We start from the raw sequence: 18,742 nt of genomic DNA, 5'->3' as shown, positions 1-18,742 counted from the left end.
TGTGCCGGTAAGCAGACAGAAGCGATGTGGTCATGCTCTAACAAGCTCGCTGGGATTAAAACTTTCTCTCCTCCATAATTTTATTAGCATGCACACCATGAGACTGGGAGTGGGATGACTCAGATTAGACTTTAGATTGGTGCTGGGCTATCTGTTAGTGGGGTCCCCTACGAAGCCTGAATATTAAATATTTTATGCATCTCAGACTTTGAACTCTGATTCCCTTGGACTTATACCTACACCATGTTTGGGGATTATTAGTATCCTGAATGAAGGCTAACAGCCTGAAGACCTGGGACTTCATAATTTATTTTATAATCTGATGTTATCTAATGTTAGGTTTGTTCCGCATGTTAAAAGTATTCTGGGTAACCACGCTACACCTACATTGCCTAGCTACATAGTTTGCTCTGTTTAGTTTGTGTCTTATACATATCTATACAATTTGGAAATAGACTGAAATCTTCCTGCTATAGTCCAGCTTAATTTTTTTTTTTTGTGTGCACTAGTTAGATAGTACTGTAGTCAATTGCAGAATTGTACTGTTAGAGAGGTCAATAGGTATCTCAAATTAGCTCTGAGGTCTGCTGATAGTCAGGTAAACTGTTTTCCTTATAGATCTATGTAAGTAGCAATATTTTTAAACATATTACATTTGCTTGATGGCTATATAACTCTGTATCTTACTGAATTTCCTGACACTCTTACATTGTAACAGCTGCATATGTCTCTGTATACCTTTGGTGATGGCCTACTGCAAATGTTTTATTTTTCATCTTGTCCATTCAGTTTTTCATATACAGCATTCTGAATTAAGTCTGAACAAGCCCTGCAATATACATGCATATACTACTGTATTGTCCTGTTTGATAGCTTGACTAGAGAATTATTTGCAGTGCTCTCATTTGTCATACTGTATGTTGTTTGCCTCAAGTAGAGGCTATACTGGGTCTATGTTGCTCACACCCTCTATATTTACATTTGTTTTATCTATGTATTCTTGTAAACATTGCTAGTAACTGGACTGATATGTCTGGGCTGACCCTATGTGAACATGCTCTGTAGTTTGTGCGGTGTGGATAACATCTCTAAGCTCATAACACAACAAAAATGGATGACATTTTCCGTGCACAGTCATATATATATTAACTTCAGGTGTCCTTACATGCCTAAACTTCTAGCAGAGAACTAAAGTGTTATCTGTATTGTTTCTACATTGTTTGTGTTTTATTAGTATGTACATATTTATATACGTGTACAGAGGGAGTACTACCATATCCCACTTAAAAGGCCCTTACAGCCTCCACCCTGTGTAAATCTCGCTAAAAGTATGATATTCTATTATGTTGGTGTAGGATGGAAGGCTTGTACCTGAACGTTATCTCTCAATAGATTACTCACCCTCTATGTACAATATTAATTTATACCCCGGATTTCCCCTAACACTTAAAATCTTTTATGTACGCTGGTACCCCTAGTTGCCAAATACCATATCTACTAAGTTGACTTTTAGATCTGCCCCTAGCTCTTCAGCAACTTGTTTGGAGGCCCCACCACATTCTTTTTGTTGCTGGCTCCGCCCTCCCGCATCCACATCTCCCCATATTTGACTAGCGGTGCTGACCCGCTGAATATCCCCTGAATATTTATCTGTCCACCAGTTTTCTTCTATTTTCAGAGGCCATATGGCCTGAGAGTTGGTTTCTAACTGGTCAGTCATATATGCTGTCTATCATAAAATCGAGGTTTCATTAGCCTACTTTTGTATATTTTATAATTTTTGGAATGACTTACTCAATTTCAATTGTATTTTTCATCTATGATGTTAACAGGTGATTTCTGTTATATGTTTGTTATGTAAAACCTCAATAAAAAAATATGTAAAAAAAATAAATAATAATATGTAGGCCAGTGTATCTTAATCGCGTTCCTCAAAGTACCCCCAACAGGCCAGGATTTCATTATAGCTGAACTAGAGCACAGGTGAAATAATCAAGTGATTAGTAAAGATGGTTACACATTTTGCCCTCACCCATCAGCTGATTATTTCACCTGTGCTCTAGTTCAGCTATAATAAAAATATGGCCAGGTGGTACTTGAGGACCGCGGTTGAGAAACACTGATTTATGCGGCACAGTAGAATGCTTTGAGAATCCATTTGATTGCGCATAGATGAGCACAACATAATGCTCCACATGTTAACAATTGAGCTTCACTTGTAATCTAGGTCATAATAATTCATGTATATCAGTACTGATTAATATATCTCAGTACTGGAACCCTTACCTGGATTTTCTTCATCTAGCAAACTGTCTTGACCTTCCAATGGAGGATTAGCTTTAGCCGTACAAGTAGGTAAAACACAATACACACCTGTTAAATAAATAAACATTAAAGGGACGGTTCAAATAAAAAAATACATATTATAATTATCTAGAGCAGGTCATTTTTTAAATAAACTGATGTTTGTTAGCAGCTGCTTTACATCTACAACGAAGTCTGTGCTTATGTCAGGTTTAAAGGGGCACATACTAGAAAATGTTTCATGATAGAGCATGACATGTTAATCAATTTTAAAATTGCTTCTATTATGACATTTTCTTCATTCTGTATCCTTTGTTGAAAAACTGGAATGTAAGCTTAGGAGCGTGCCCATATCTGCAGCACCCTATGGGAGCGGGTTTTGCAAGAATGTTATACATTTGCAAGAGCACTAGATGGCAGCACTGAAATGTACAGCTACAGAAATGTGCACTCTAGGGGCCGGATAAAACTATCTAGGCTGGTGATAAGAATGCACACCAGCCCTTATATTTCCCTGGTGGACTCCTTTAAAACTACTTTGTACTCTTGCTAAATCATACAAAACAAATCATTGAACAATTCACACAAACATGTGCAGGAAAAAATTATATTGTTAAAGTGCATAAAAAAATCATAACACACCAAAAATTGTATTTTATCAAAAATGTGCAATTTGTATGAAAATTACACAGGAATAAATTGTATTAAATATGCACAGCGTAAATCGTAATTTAAAGGGACAGTCAAGTCCAAAAAAAACTTTTATGATTTAAATAGGGAATGTAATTTTAAACAACTTTCCAATTAACTTTGATCACTAATTTTGCTTTGTTCTCTTGCTATTCTTAGTTAAAAGCTAAACCTAGGAGGTCCATATGCTAATTTCTTAGACCTTGAAGAAAGCCTCTATTCTGAAAGCATTTTGACCACTAGAGGGCATTAGTTCATGTGTTTCATATAGATAACATTGAGCTCATGTGCGTGAAGTTACCCTGGAGTGAACACTGATTGGCTAAAATGGATGTCTGTCAAAAGAACTGAAATAAGGGTGCAGTCTACAGAGGCTTAGATACAAGGTAATCACAGAGGTAAAAAGTGTATTTCTTTAACGGTTATGCAAAACTGGGGAATGGGTAATAAAGGGATTATCTTTCTTTTTAAAGTGAAGGTAAACTTTGGAGAATGAAAGCCTGCTTTTTAAAAATACTATTAAAAACAGGGGCACTTTCATTCATTAAGGTTTAAATTACAAAGTGTAATTGCTGTTTTTTTGTAATGGGCTGAACATTGGAGTTCCATGGGTGCATATGAAATTGTCTCTCAAATCCCAGAGTGATTCTCTAACATTTCCGTTCTACAAATCTCACAGTTTTCTCTCGCAAGTTAAAAAGTGGCAACGTTTTATCAAAATACTCAAAACACTAATTACTCTGAAAGGAAAAACTGTGCATACGGAAATAAAAATCAATTTTAAAGGTACAGTGCACTGAAAACAGAGTATTTTGATTTGTATCAGTCATAATATTACATTTTAAATATACACCAGGGCCCTCCATTGCAAACTTATACATTATTATTATCAGGTATTTGTAGAGCGCCAACAGATTCCGCAGCGCTGAATTCATTGCAGAGAGCTCTCCTTATTTCAATGGGAGACAACGCGCCACTCACAGGAACATCCCCTTTTTTATAGATTTCAATGACAAGAGGCATATATGTGCAGCCATCTATCAGCTGCATTCTGAGCCTACCTAGATATAATTTCAAGAAATGACACACAGAGAATGAAACAAATTAGAGTTATTTAAAATTGCATGCTCCATAAGAATCATGGAAGAAAACCTGTTGGGTTTCATGTCCCTTTAAATACTGAGAGGTAATTTGACCTTTATAGAGTTCACAATTGTTATACGTATTGTGGGATTTTCATGGTTTAGGAGCTGTGTCCACTGTTCCTCCCTCATCTTTCCTTTTCATTTCAGTGTTCCAAAGTCAAACCAAGGACTGCCCAGACTCCGCCCACAACCCCCACGACTCTTCTTATGGGACACCTGCGACTCCACCCCTTACCTGTCATGGTGCTACCATTTTTAGTTAAACATTGGAAATGTGTTAATATTAATGAATATAATTTAAAGGGATATGAAACACAAACATTTTCCTGTGTCATTCAGACAGAGAATACCATTTAAAAAATAATAATTCCAATTTACTTCTGTTATCAAATTTTCTTTATCTCCATAGTATTCTTTATTGAAGAGATACCCAGGTAGGTGTCTGGAGTACTACATGACAGGAAATAGTGCATCTAGTGCTCTTACAAATGGATACCATTGTTGCTGAAATAGCTCTCCAGACACGTGCACGCTTCTGAGCTTCCATCCCTTCAACATTATTGCTTACAAATTAGCAATACCTGTTTTCTGATCACTGGGGCCCAAGTATTCAAACCATTGTCAGACAGACAAGAAATGTCTGCTTGTGTTCAATTTATTCCAAGGTGGCTGTGCTGCAAAGTGTTGACGAGTGGTGATGAGTCTCCCATAAGAAAATAATAGGGATCATAGCTTCCAGTGGCGGCTGGTGAATTTTAAAGATGGTGGGGCGCTAGACCCCACACCTTGAAATAAAGCCCCACCCTCATGGCCCCTCCCATATCCCTACAACATAAATATATATAGACTGGCTTCAGGAAATGTCGCCAACATCGCCAATTGTCGACACTATCATCGGAGGTGGGGGGGGCTGTATTGGAAAAGTTCACTCACTGGGGCCTATTTAACAAAGGTCTGTCGGAACTGATCCGACAGTGCGGATCAGGTCCGACAGACCTCGCTGAATGTGGATAGCAATACGCTCTCCGTATTCAGCATTGCACCAGCGGCTCTTGTGAGCTGCAGGTGCAACGCTGCCCCCTGCAGATTTGCGGCCAATCGGCCACCAGCAGGGGGTGTCAATCAACCCGATCATACTCGATCGGGTTGAATTGCGGCGATGTCTGTCCGCCTGCTCAGAGCTGCTTCATAACTGGTGTTTCTGGCGAGCCTGACACGGGGCTTCATACAGAGCTTGATAGATATGCCCCACTGAAACAAAAAGAGGTTTCTGTGTAGGACACTTTACATAATACATCACTAACCTAACTGTAACTAAATCTACACTACCTGTCTCACACTGTAAAGGTGGTGAGATAAATATGTCTGAAACCCTGTACCTAACCTGCAGGGCAGCCCTTGCAATATATCTCACTACTGGCGATGTTAGCCATTAAAATGCTGGTTACTCCCCTGGAACGCCTCCCTGCTAACCCTCATAGAGTGTCTATATCTTTGTCATGGATGTGATCTGACTGACTAATGCAGACAAAAAAAAATGGCTAGATTACGAGTTTGGCGTTAGGCTTAAAAAGCAGCGTTGGCCGGTCCTAACGCTGCTTTTTTAATGCCCGCTGGTATTACGAGTCTTGCAGGTACAGGTGTACCGCTCACTTTTTTGGCCAATTTTTTTGGGAAATACTGCAAATCCACTTTGGAATTCTATCAGCCAATCGGAATTAAGGTAGAAAAAATCCTATTGGCTGATGCAATCAGCCAATAGGATTGAACTTCAATCCTATTGGATGATCCAATCAGCCAATAGGATTGAGCTGGCATTCTATTGGCTGTTCCAATCAGCCAATAAAATGCCAGCTCAATTCTATTGGCTGATTGCATCAGCCAATAGGATTTTTTCTACCTTAATTCCGATTAGCTGATAGAATTCTATCAGCCAATCGGAATTGAAGGGACTTTGATGGAAGAGGATGCTTGGCGTCGAATGTCTTGATGATGGACCCGCTCCGCGCCGGATGGATGAAGATAGAAGATGCCGTCTGGATGAAGACTTCTGCCCGTCTGGAGGACCACTTCGCCCGGCTTGGATGAAGACTTCTCCTGGCTTCGTTGAGGAATTCGGCCCAGTTAGGTGAAGATTTCTCCCGGTAAGGTAAAAGAGCTGATTTCCTTGGGGCAATGCCCAGCAAAAGGCCCTTATAAGGGTTATTTGTAATTTAGTGTAGGGCTTTTTTTATTTTGGGGGGGCTTTTTTATTTTGTTAGGGGGATTAGATTAGGTGTAATTAGTTTAAAAATCTTGTAATTTGTTTATTATTTTCTGTAATTTAGTGTTTGTTTTTTTGTACTTTAGATAATTTTATTTATTTGTATTTAATTGTATTTAATTTAGGGAATTAATTTAATTATAGTGTAGTGTTAGGTGCAATTGTTACTTAGGTTAGGTTTTATTTTACAGGTAAATTTGTCTTTATTTTAACTAGGTAGTTATTAAATAGTTAATAACTATTTAATAACTATTCTACCTAGTTAAAATAAATACAAACTTGCCTTTAAAATTAAAATAAACCCTAACTAGCTACAATGTAACTATTAGTTATAGTGTAGCTAGCTTAGGGTTTATTTTATAGGTAAGTATTTAGTTTTAAATAGGAATTATTTAGTTAATAATAGTAATTTTATTTAGATTTATTTAAATTATATTTAAGTTAGGGGGTGTTAGGGTTAGACTTAGATTTAGGGGTTAATAACTTTCATATAGTGGCAGCGACGTTGGGGTCGGCAGATTAGGGGTTAAGAAATGTAGGTAGGTTGCGGCGACATTGGGGGAGGCAGATAAGGGGTTAATAAATATAATGTAGGTGTCGGCGATGTCAGGGGCGTCAGATTAGGGGTTAATAAGTGTAAGATTAGGGGTGTTTAGACTCGGGGTCAACGGATACAAGCTCCTCTTCAACCTCCTCGGGGGACGACAGTCCAGCTCCAAGCGAAAAAGGAAACGGAGCCAAAAACGAGCAAGGAGGTCAGAGCCAGGGCATGCAACGGCGAGTACGCCAAGCAAAGAAATAGGTAATACCAATAATGTTATCAATATCTCAAGTTATGTACTTTCTGCTGCAGAACTTTCTGTTTTATCTAAAGGTCTTACTTATTGCCCTGTGGAGGAGGTGGACACTTTTCAATTACAGCTAGATTTACATCGTCTATACAGGACTATTAAACTAAAAGCTTTCTTTGGGGAATCTGAGCCTGTGATTGATAACAGCTCTCAAATGGACAAATGCATTTTGGATCCATCGGTATTTGGTTTACGTGTTCAGAGTCAATTTACCCCTACTGTATATAATCATTCTGTTGACACATTTATTAATGTTGTGAATAAGGAATTTGAAAATTTGGTTAGTAAGTCCTCGCATTTGGATGCAAAACATAACTTGACAATTGCTGAAAAGACTGCCCTTGAGAGTTTAAAACAAAATTCTCACATTACAATTAAAGGAGCGGACAAGGGCGGAGCAATTGTCGTTATGGATACATCAAAATACAAAGGCGAAATTTTAAGACAATTGAGTGATCAAGGGGTATATAAGGAACTTGATTGTGATCCTTTGTTTGGGTTTATGACTAGAGTTAGGGAGATACTTAAAACTGCTGTTGATGATGAAATAATCAGTGAAAAAATGTTTGAATATTTGTTTAACCAGAATCCTAAAACCCCTAATTTCTATGTATTACCTAAAATACATAAGGATCTTTATGATCCACCGGGTAGGCCCATAGTGGCCTCCATTGACTCCTTGTTCAGTCCAATTGCTAAATTTTTGGAAAAGGTTTTTACTCCTCTAGTAAGACAGGGATGATCTTTTTTGAAAGACACTAGTGATTTTCTAAGTAAAATCAGAAGTTTGGCTGACCTTCCAGAGGATATCATTTTGGCTACTTGGGATGTAAGTAGTCTGTATACTATAATCCCCCATGCTGATGTTTTAAACAGTGTCTGGTCTTCTCTGATGCGGTCAGCCAAGTATTCTGATAGACAAATCAACTTCTTTATGGAGTTATTAGAACTAGTGTTAACCCACAATTATTTTTCTTTTGATGACAGATTTTTTCTGCAGTTACGGGGTACCTCAATGGGTTCAAATGTTGCTCCTGCCTACGCCTGCCTCTATATGGATCAATTGGAGGAAAAAGTGATATATATTGATCCTGAATTTCATAAATGTTTGGCTTGTTGGCGCTATATAGATGATCTGTTTATCATTTGGCAGGGCGACATTGAATCCATTGAGGCACTCCGTTTAAGAATAGAAAATAAGGTGCCAGCAGTAAAATTTACTGCTAATTATCATACTGAGAGTGTGGCTTTCCTAGACACTGTTGTCATGCGTGCTGGCAACCATTTTGAGACAGACATTTTTAGAAAGCCTACTGACAAGAATACCTTATTGTCCCGTCAAAGCCATCATCCGCCAAGAGTTTTCAAGAGTGTACCAAAATCTCAATTGCTTAGAGTGAAGAGGATAGTCTCAGACCCCTTAACCTGTTCATTGCGCTTAGATGAGATGCGTATGAGGTTTCAAGAAAGAGGTTATTCTTGTGGGGAATTAGAGTCTATCAATCTTCAACCTAAGCAAAATGGAGATGAGTCTAAGAAATTGGCCTTTGTTTCTAATTTTAGCAATATGAGTGTCAAATTACATAGAGTGATTTGTAAAAATTGGTTCATGTTAAGGGATTCTATGCCTGAAATTAGGGAGTTTAAATTACCACCTTTTTCTTCTTTTAGAAAGGGTAATTCTATTGGTAAGCAATTAGTTAGGGCTAAGGTAAAATCCATGAAAAATGCACAAAGGGTTTTTCGACCTATTGAAAATGGGACTTTTCCCTGCCTTAACTGCTCTCATTGTAACAACATTATTAAGGGTAATACAATAAGTCATCCCCATTCAGGAAAAATCTTTCATATTAAAGGCCATTTCACTTGTAAATCATCTTATGTGGTGTATGCTCTTAAGTGTCCGTGTGGACTATTATATGTCGGTGAGACGACACAGAGTGTCAAAGAGCGACTCACCCAACATAAGTCTACTATTAGGAACTCCAAAATGAGACACCTTCCAGTCCCCTTTCATTTTTTTGAGAGGGGACACCAGGTGAATCAGTTGAGATTTATGATACTTGACTCGGTTTCAAAAGGTTCTATTGGCTTTGACAGGGAAAGGATGTTGCTAAAAAAGGAAGCTATGTGGATACATAGACTTAGCACATTACATCCTAGGGGGCTTAATAGAGAATATCATTTGGCAGGTCTGTTTTAATACTCTTTAGGTTAGAGAAAGGATAATAAGTAACAATAATAAAGAAATAATTATCAGGTTCCTTGGTTATTTGAATCACAACTGCAGAGTATAAATAAATTATATTTGTTTCACAACTGAAGTACAGGCTATTATATCAGCATAGACTGTTTTACTCAGGGTGATTTTTATAAGTAATGGCAGTACGTCTTTATATGGTTATATAATATTGTTATACCATATAAATATTTAGAGGCAGAAAATAAGTATTATTATTAATAACAACTTTTGACATTAGTTGTGCTCAAACCCAAATGTGAGAGATAGTGATCATTGTAATAAGCACTGAAGCATGAGAGATGTGAGACACACAGACTGCAGCTGCTGACAGGGGCGTGACCTGCTGCGAGACACAGCACACAAAGTAATGCTTGCAGCGTGAATATCTGAACACAGACTAGTGATTGCAATAGGTGCTGTGAGACACGCTGAGTTGTAAGGAGCTGTATAGCACGCTGAGATGAATGAAGCTGTGTGACGTCACATAAAGTCCGTTACTGTCCGGTATGAGAGTGTATCAAAGGAAGTTCATAGAATTAAATAAAACATACATTGCAAACAAAGTAATATCTGAGAGACAAAGTCAATTTAGATAAGTTCAAGAGAAAACATGAAATTTGTAATTAGCCGTTACTTAAGGCATCCAAGGTAAATTAGAATTGATACAAGTACCGTAGCGGTAGTAGGTAGAATCCTCCTGTTGGAAATTAAATAGCAATTCCTGTAGAGATGTGGAGTTGAAATAAATTAATACTTCTTGGAATAGCAATCTTCAGGATGAATGAGACTAGTTGTTATTAGTCCCTTTATGAGACCAAACTGCAGCTGGTATTTGTAATCCCAAATGTTAAAGTAGTAGAAGTAAATCTTCTTTTGATAAGTATATAGCTTATAAGAATCAGAGCACTGGTTTCAGCAAACAATACTCAACAACTAAGCACTTGCTTGGGGCGGGGTGATGCCTTAAGTACAGGTGAGGAAGGTGAGTTGAGGCAAAAAGTAAAAGCAGGACTGGAATCCTTACAGATCCCCCCCCTCAAGCAAGCCGACCACGGGTTGGAATTTAGGTCTACTTGGATAGCGTCTATGGAAACGAGCAATAAGCTTTGGAGCATTAATGTGTGCATGAGGTTCCCAAGTGTCATCCTCTGGGGCGAACCCTTTCCATCGGACCAGATACTGTAATTCTCCATTATAAAGTCTTGAGTCCAAAAGATCATAAACTTCATAGACATCAGTGCCCAATTGAATAGGAGAAGGGGGTAGAAGAGGTACATCAGGCTTATCTCCCAAGTAGGGTTTCAATAATGATACATGGAAAGTTGGGTGGATGGGTAAAGAATCAGGTAGGTCAAGCCTGACGGCATTTTCATTGATGATGTGTAGAATTCTGAATGGGCCAAGGAACAACCCAGCCAATTTTTTACTTGGTAAGTGCATTTTAATGTTTTTGGAAGATAACCAAACATAGTCCCCTATGGAATATTTCGGAGAAGCTCTACGACGTAAATCATAAAATTTCTTCTGAGAAGCCTGAGCTTGTTTGATGTTATCTCGTAAGTGTAGGAAATTTTCAGCTATGTTTTGTGTTAACACATCAACAGATGGTGAGTCATGTGTAGAGGTCGTTTGGATACTGAATCTTGGATTAAAACCATAATTGGCGAAAAAGGGAGAGTAATTTGTAGTGCTGTTAATGGTATTATTATAGGCAAATTCAGCCATAGAGAGAAAAGAAGTCCATTTATTTTGATGATATGAGCAATAGCAACGTAGATATTGCTCAAGCCACTGATTGAGTCTCTCAGTTTGGCCGTTAGTCTGAGGGTGGAAGGCTGTGCTTAACCTTTGATCGATTTGGAGTGCTTTAGTGAGTGCTTTCCAGAAGCGTGAGGTGAATTGGGTTCCTCTATCAGTAGTTAAAATGGAGGGTAACCCGTGGTATCGTACAATGTGGTTTAGAAATAAGTATGCTGTTTCAATGGAAGTGGGTAACTTGTGATAAGGAATAAAATGTGCCATTTTAGTAAAATGATCTGTAACAACTAAAATGGTAGTTTGTCCAGAACTAGGTGGTAAATCAACTATAAAATCCATTCCCAAATGAGACCAAGGAGATTCCGGTACTTCCAGAGGAATTAAATAGCCATAGGGAGGTCTCCTTTCTGGTTTTGATACTGTACAGGTTGTACAATGTTGTATATATTCCTTTATACTGGTTTTCATCGATGGCCACCAGTAACTTCTGGAGATGAGCTCATGTGTACGTTTGATTCCTGGATGACCAATTAGTGGAGGGTCATGATGATCTTTGATTATTTTCTGTCTGAAACGTTCTGGAATATATAGTTTAGAACCATGAAAGTAAAAACCATTCTGGAGGGTTAGGCTATCTAGTAGGGTTTGGTCTTCTGAAGATAGATCAGATTGGTATTCCTTATCCTGTTGAGATAGGATAGCAAGGAATCGAGTAGGGGGAAGAATGCTAGTAGGAGAGTCTTCTTGTATAGGTCTTGAATCTCGTCGAGAGAGTGCATCTGCCTTCCCATTTTTTGATCCCGGCCTGTACATGATTTGAAAATTGAAACGACTAAAGTAGAGACTCCATCTCACTTGACGTCCAGATAAAGTTTTGTTATTTTGTAGATATTCCAAATTCCGGTGATCAGTGTAAATCACTATAGGTAGGGAGGTACCTTCAAGGAGATGTCTCCAGAATTCAAAGGCTCTTTTAATGGCTAGAAGTTCCTTGTCCCCAATGGAATAATTGATCTCTGCTGGAGTCATAATTTTTAATAGAACCCAACTGGGTGTAGTGGTTCTGTAGGAGACTGTCTTTGGGAGAGGACAGCGCCAAGAGCATAATCTGAAGAATCCACCTCTAGGGTATATTGAAGGTTTGGATCAGGATATTTCAGAATGGGAGCAGATGAAAAGGAATTCTTCAGGAAGCTGAACGCATCATCCTGTTCTTTAGTCCACTGGAAAGAGCAAGTAGCACTAGTTAATTTAGTCAGAGGTTTTGCAATTTTTGAGAAATTGCGAATGAACTTTCTGTAATAGTTACTGAAGCCAAGAAACTTTTGTAGTTCTTTCCGTGTTGAAGGTGTGGGCCATGATTTTACTGCTTCCACTTTGTTATCTTGCATTTGAATCCCATTTGGGCTGATGGAGTAACCCAGGAACTCTATTTTGTTGGTGTGGAAAATACATTTTTCCAATTTGGCGTATAGCCGATGGACTTGGAGTCTTGCTAAAACCCAACTAACATGTTTGATATGTTCTTCTAGATTTGTGGAATAGATTAGAATGTCATCTAGGTAGACAACAACACATGTGTCAAGGAGATCATGGAAAATGTCATTAATAAAGAACTGGAAAGTTGCGGGTGCGTTAGTTAAGCCGAAAGGCATAACTAGATATTCAAACAACCCATACCTAGTTCTAAAAGCGGTAAGCCACTCATCCCCCTCTCGGATATGCACTAAATTGTACGCCCCTCTCAAATCTAATTTAGTAAAAATCTGAGCATGCCTGAGTCTTTCTATGAGTTCAGGAATGAGGGGGAGAGGGTATCGTTTTTTTATGGTTATTTTGTTCAATTGTCTGAAGTCAATGATAGGCCGAAGAGATTGGTCTTTGTTCCGCACAAAAAACATTCCAGCACCAGCAGGAGAAACCGAAGGACGGATAAACCCTTTCTTTAGATTTTCATCTAGGTAAGTCTTTAGATGATCCAGTTCTGGTTGACAAAGTGGGTATAAATGTCCAATAGGTGGTGTGGTTCCAGGTTTCAGTTCAATAGGGCAGTCGTAGATTCTGTGTGGGGGAAGGGTATCTGCTTCCTTCTTACTGAAGACTTCAGAGAACTGCTTGTACATTTCTGGTATCAGAGTTTCTGATGTGGAGGATAAACTGTGAAAAAAGGTTCTATTGCAAGTCTGTTGACAAAAATCAGAATTTAATTGAACATTTAAGGATTTCCAATTAATATCAGGTTCGTGTAGCTGTAACCAAGCTAGCCCAAGTACTATTGGGAATAATGGAGAAGTGATTACATCAAAAGTGAGATGTTCATTGTGGCAAACCTAGCCACTTCTGGACTATAACGTAAGAAAGGTTGTCTGTGACAGACCCTTCGGTCAGGACTGAAAGTGTTAACTTTATTTTCTAACCACAAGTGGCTGGCTCCAGCTACAATCTAATTAATGCTTAGCATTCTATTGTTTGATCACCCCCAGAGAGAAACGCCTAAGTGATAAGGAGAGTCAAGAGTGTCCTGTGGTTGAAGTGTTTAAGTAATATAATCCTATTGTATCATGTCAAGGGCGCTTCTCCCTTTTATCTAATGTACAACATTCTTTCAACCCCCATCTGGGGGGGGGGGGGTCAAAAAACCTGTATAAATCTGTATGCTGCCTTCAAATAAAGTGTTATTCTGTTTAAAACCTGAAAACTGGCTGGGTTGTGAATTGCTGATTTCCTATGAAGGACATTGTTCCCTGGTGTTAACCCTTGGTATCCGGTTGGTACCGTTACAATTGGTGGCAAGCGACGGAATGAACCTTATCGCCCAGAAGAGCAACTACACAAGCAGTAACCTCAGGAAGAGGGGGATTACTACAATACTGACTAAGATGGAAGGAGTACCAGGGACCGAAGTGAATGGAGATGGATTATTCTAAGCTAAAGAGACAAACGTAAAAGGAACTGCTAGAAGCCAGGGGAAAGATAGGCAGCAGCAAACCCAAGGCTATATTAATTGCTGAGCTGATGGAGGGAGACAGAGCTCGCAGCGCTACGCCTCCAGCAGCCATGGAGGAGACCCTATACCAGAGGGAAATGAGGACCAGGCTGGAATTTTTACCCCAACCTGTACCACGGGATATGCTATCCGTGGTAATGGCAGATGTGCAGGAGTACGTGATGGCACACAGTCCGCGGAATGCATCCTCCCGAGCAGAATCCATTTTGGGACGCACTCAGCAACCCAGTAAGACCCAAAATCCCCATACCATGCATTTAAAATGTTTTGTGAGGAGAAGGATGAGATTGATGGGTATTTACAGGATTTTGAGAGACTGTGCGAGTTACATGATTTGGAGCAGTCCGTATGGATGCCGGTGCTAGCAGGCAAGCTAGCCGGTAGGGCTAGCGGGAAGCGTATCGCGCTGTACCCAGGGGAGGACAGCAAGGATTACGCTAAAGTGAAGAGAGAGCGATCTTGGGAAAGATATGCCATTACCTCAGAGGCATACCGGCGCAAGTTTAGAGGCCTGCGCAAGCCAGAAAGAGATTCCCATGCAGAGTGGGCCCACAAGCTGGATCAAGCATCTCAGGGGGTGGATACAGGCCAGCCAAGCTACTCACCATGGAAGAATTGCGACAACTGATGCTGTGGAGCAATTCTTTAAAACGGCTTGTCCCCAGGAAGCCCAAGAATGTGGTGAGAGATTCGGAAAAACCCCTCACCTTAACCGAAGCAGCCAGATTAGGCAGACCAGCAGTTTTGATGCCAGGAGGCACCATGGACTACAGCCTAACACAACGGACGGGCTAATATACAATGCCACACCTGCAAGCAGTGGGGACATATGGGCACGTGAGTGCACCCAAAATCGGAGCAGACAAGCTTGGAACCAGGTCAGACAGAACCTGGCCCCGAAGGGCGGCTGCGGCTCACCATCTACCCAAACGGAGCCAGTCCGCTCATGAGGTGTTGAGCCAGCCCGAAGCCGAGGAACCCTGGGAATTCTGCAATGAGGTGATGTCGGTCCAGGGAGCTTCGGGATTCGGAGCTACTTTAACCCTGATAGCTCCCATTTGGTGCCGGATAACAGCACCCACTGGCGGATCCGTGGCCAGTAACGAGGGGGGGCAGGGGGAGCGAGTATACCGATTGCCCACTGCTAGAGTGGAGTACAAGCACCCCAGTCACCCAGCAGCTGCCAGTTACCAACCCCCGGCGCACGCCGCTATCACCCACAACGGCCTCCGGCCTACGAACTACCCTCAGAGAGGCCCGGTTCAATTCGCGGGGGCTATCTCACAACCTATTCGGTGCTTTGGATGTAAGCAACTAGGGCACAAAAGACCAGAGTGTCCCCTAAATGCAGCGAATCAAGCACAGTCCTGGAGAAGACCCGCTGGCGGAATCCCACATAATCCTCAGCCTGTGGCCCGCTACGTAGAGGCGCCAGAATGCTGGGGCAGCCTACATGAAGCAGACCCCGTGCAAGCTGCCCACCGGAATAACCGGCAACGGGTTAAAGTGAATGGGAAGGAGGTCAGTTGTCTACGGGATACTGGTGCTACCATGACCTTGCTTCAAGAGAACTTGGTGCCTGAGAAACAGCACACTGGAGACACTGTGGCTGTGAGGGTAGCAGGGGGCACTGTGTTCCGCCTACCTGTTGCCAGGGTACATTTGGATTGGGGAGTGGGCGCTAGACTTGTGAATGTGGGGGTCAAGAAGGACTTACCTGCTGATGTTCTCCTTGGAAATGACTTGGCCCCCCTTGTTTCTGCCTATGCTCCCATGGATCCCGCTAATGTTAACCCTGTGACTACCCAAGCCCAGTCCCTCCGGGAAGAGACGCTTCCATGTTTGGGGTGGGGGCAGTACTGAGCCAAGTTGGAGCAGATGGCGGAGAACACCCCGTAGCTTACTTGAGCCGAAAGTTGTTGCCCCGGACATCCCCAAGCCGATCCGTTGGGATCAGACTGTGTATGCCGGCTTGGTTCTGGGGGAGCATTGTGGCAAACCTAGCCACTTCTGGACTATAACGTAAGAAAGGTTGTCTGTGACAGACCCTTCGGTCAGGACTGAAAGTGTTAACTTTATTTTCTAACCACAAGTGGCTGGCTCCAGCTACAATCTAATTAATGCTTAGCATTCTATTGTTTGATCACCCCCAGAGAGAAACGCCTAAGTGATAAGGAGAGTCAAGAGTGTCCTGTGGTTGAAGTGTTTAAGTAATATAATCCTATTGTATCATGTCAAGGGCGCTTCTCCCTTTTATCTAATGTACAACATTCTTTCAACCCCCATCTGGGGGGGGGGGGGTCAAAAACCTGTATAAATCTGTATGCTGCCTTCAAATAAAGTGTTATTCTGTTTAAAACCTGAAAACTGGCTGGGTTGTGAATTGCTGATTTCCTATGAAGGACATTGTTCCCTGGTGTTAACCCTTGGTATCCGGTTGGTACCGTTACATTCATGATGTGTTTTTAATGTGGTGACAGAGAGCGGGATGGTGTGATGTGTAATTGGCCCTGATATCTCAGAGCCATCAACCACACGAAGGAAAATAGGAGACAACTTTTTTATCAATGGTATTTTATTTTTTGAAACCAGAGAACTGTCAATGTAGTTTCCTTGTGCTCCTGTATCCAAGATGGCTGGAAGGGTCAATTGCTTATTTGCCCACTGTAGAGAAAGAAGTAAAGAACAATGAAGAGGGTTGTTATGCTTTGACTGGAGAGAAAGATTGGTATGGTACTTACTCTTCTTGTTCTGTGGCAAAGAGGGGCAATCCTTTAAAGTATGAGATGAGGATGCGCAATACATGCAGAGGCCTCTAGTCTTCTTTCTTATGCGTTCTTCAGGAGTTAGAGGTCCTCTAATATAACTTATATCCATTGCTTCAGCACCAGTTGAACCAGTATGAGGACTGTTAGAAGTGGGATGGTTTAGAACCTTATCCTTCTTGTAAACTATTTCAGGGTATTGACGTTCAAATCTTCTTTCACGTAATCTCCTATCAATTTGCCTGCTGAGCTTCATAAGGCCTTCCAATGTTTCAGGTAACTCAGTTCGGGCTAATTCATCTTTTACTGCGTCAGAGAGTCCAAGCCTGAACTGGTTTTTTAAAGCAATGGCGTTCCATTGAGAGTCAATAGAATATTGCTTGAATTCTGTTATGTAACATTCAACAGGTTTGATACCTTGTTTTAAGTTCCTCATCTTTTTCTCAGCAGTATACTGTAGGTTAGAATCATAGTATAATTCATCCATGATATCCAGAAAAGATGAAAAAGATGAAAGAACAGCATTATTTGTCTCAAAAAGAGTGTCTGCCCAAATGCGAGGTTCACCTCTTAAATAGCTTATCATTGTAAGGACTTTAACCCTATCATTTGGGTATGTTTTAGGTTTAAGGGTGAAATTAAGCAGACAAGCATTTTTGAATTGACGGTATAAATTCCTATCTCCATTGAAAAAATCTGGAGGTGCAATAAATGGTTCTGACAGATTGCCAGGAAGGCTCTGTTTAGTAGAGACAGTGTCTTTTATTACTTTTCTTAAAGTTTCATTTTCTAATTGTAACTCTCTAAAGGCTTGACTAAGTTGGTCAACTCTTTGTGTTAAATTATAAAAAATTTGAGGAAGCTCTGCTGGATCCATTATTTATGGCTTAGTTGTTATATCAGGTTCCTTGGTTATTTGAATCACAACTGCAGAGTATAAATAAATTATATTTGTTTCACAACTGAAGTACAGGCTATTATATCAGCATAGACTGTTTTACTCAGAGTGATTTTTATAAGGAAAGGCAGTAAGTCTTTATATGGTTATATAATATTGTTATACCATATAAATATTTAGAGGCTGAAAATAAGTATTATTATTAATAACAACTTTTGACATTAGTTGTGCTCAAACCCAAATGAGAGAGATAGTGTTCATTGTAATAATCACTGAGGCATGAGAGATGTGAGAGACACAGACCGCAGCTGCTGACAGGGGCGTGACCTGCTGCGAGACACAGCACACAGAGTAATGCTTGCAGCGTGGATATCTGAACACAGACTAGTGATTGTAAATAGAGCTGTGAGACACGCTGAGTTGTAAGGAGCTGTATGGCACGCTGAGATGTATGAAGCTGTGTGACGTCACATAAAGTCCGTTACTCTCCGGTATGAGAGTGTATCAAAGGAAGTTCATAGAATTAAATAAAACATACGTTGCAAACAAAGTAATATCTGAGAGACAAAGTCAATTTAGATAAGTTCAAGAGAAAACATGAAATTTGTAATTAGCCGTTACTTAAGGCATCCAAGGTAAATTAGAATTGATACAAGTACCGTAGCGGTAGTAGGTAGATTCCTCCTGTTGGAAATTAAATAGCAATTCCTGTAGAGATGTGGAGTTGAAATAACTTAATACTTCTTGGAATAGCAATCTTCAGGATGAATGGGACTAGTTGTTATTAGTCCCTTTATGAGACCAAACTGCAGCTGGTAT

At 40.3% G+C, this 18,742-nt stretch overlaps 1 protein-coding gene across 1 annotated transcript in view; it reads right to left on the bottom strand.

Moving 5' to 3' along the window:
* The window catches only part of LOC128641649 (serine/arginine repetitive matrix protein 1-like), a 66,066-nt gene that overhangs the window by 38,131 nt on the left and 9,193 nt on the right, over positions 1-18,742 (bottom strand). Inside the window, exon 3 of the mRNA XM_053694184.1 lies at positions 2,287-2,373. Within this exon, the coding sequence (XP_053550159.1) occupies positions 2,287-2,373 (87 nt within the window). The remainder of the gene's footprint in view (positions 1-2,286; positions 2,374-18,742) is intronic.

This window comes from Bombina bombina, chromosome 11, assembly GCF_027579735.1.
Source record: "Bombina bombina isolate aBomBom1 chromosome 11, aBomBom1.pri, whole genome shotgun sequence".
In the NCBI taxonomy this organism is placed as follows: Eukaryota; Metazoa; Chordata; class Amphibia; order Anura; family Bombinatoridae; genus Bombina; species Bombina bombina.
Note: the sequence above shows the minus strand (reverse complement) of the source record. Positions and strands in the feature narration are given on the sequence as shown.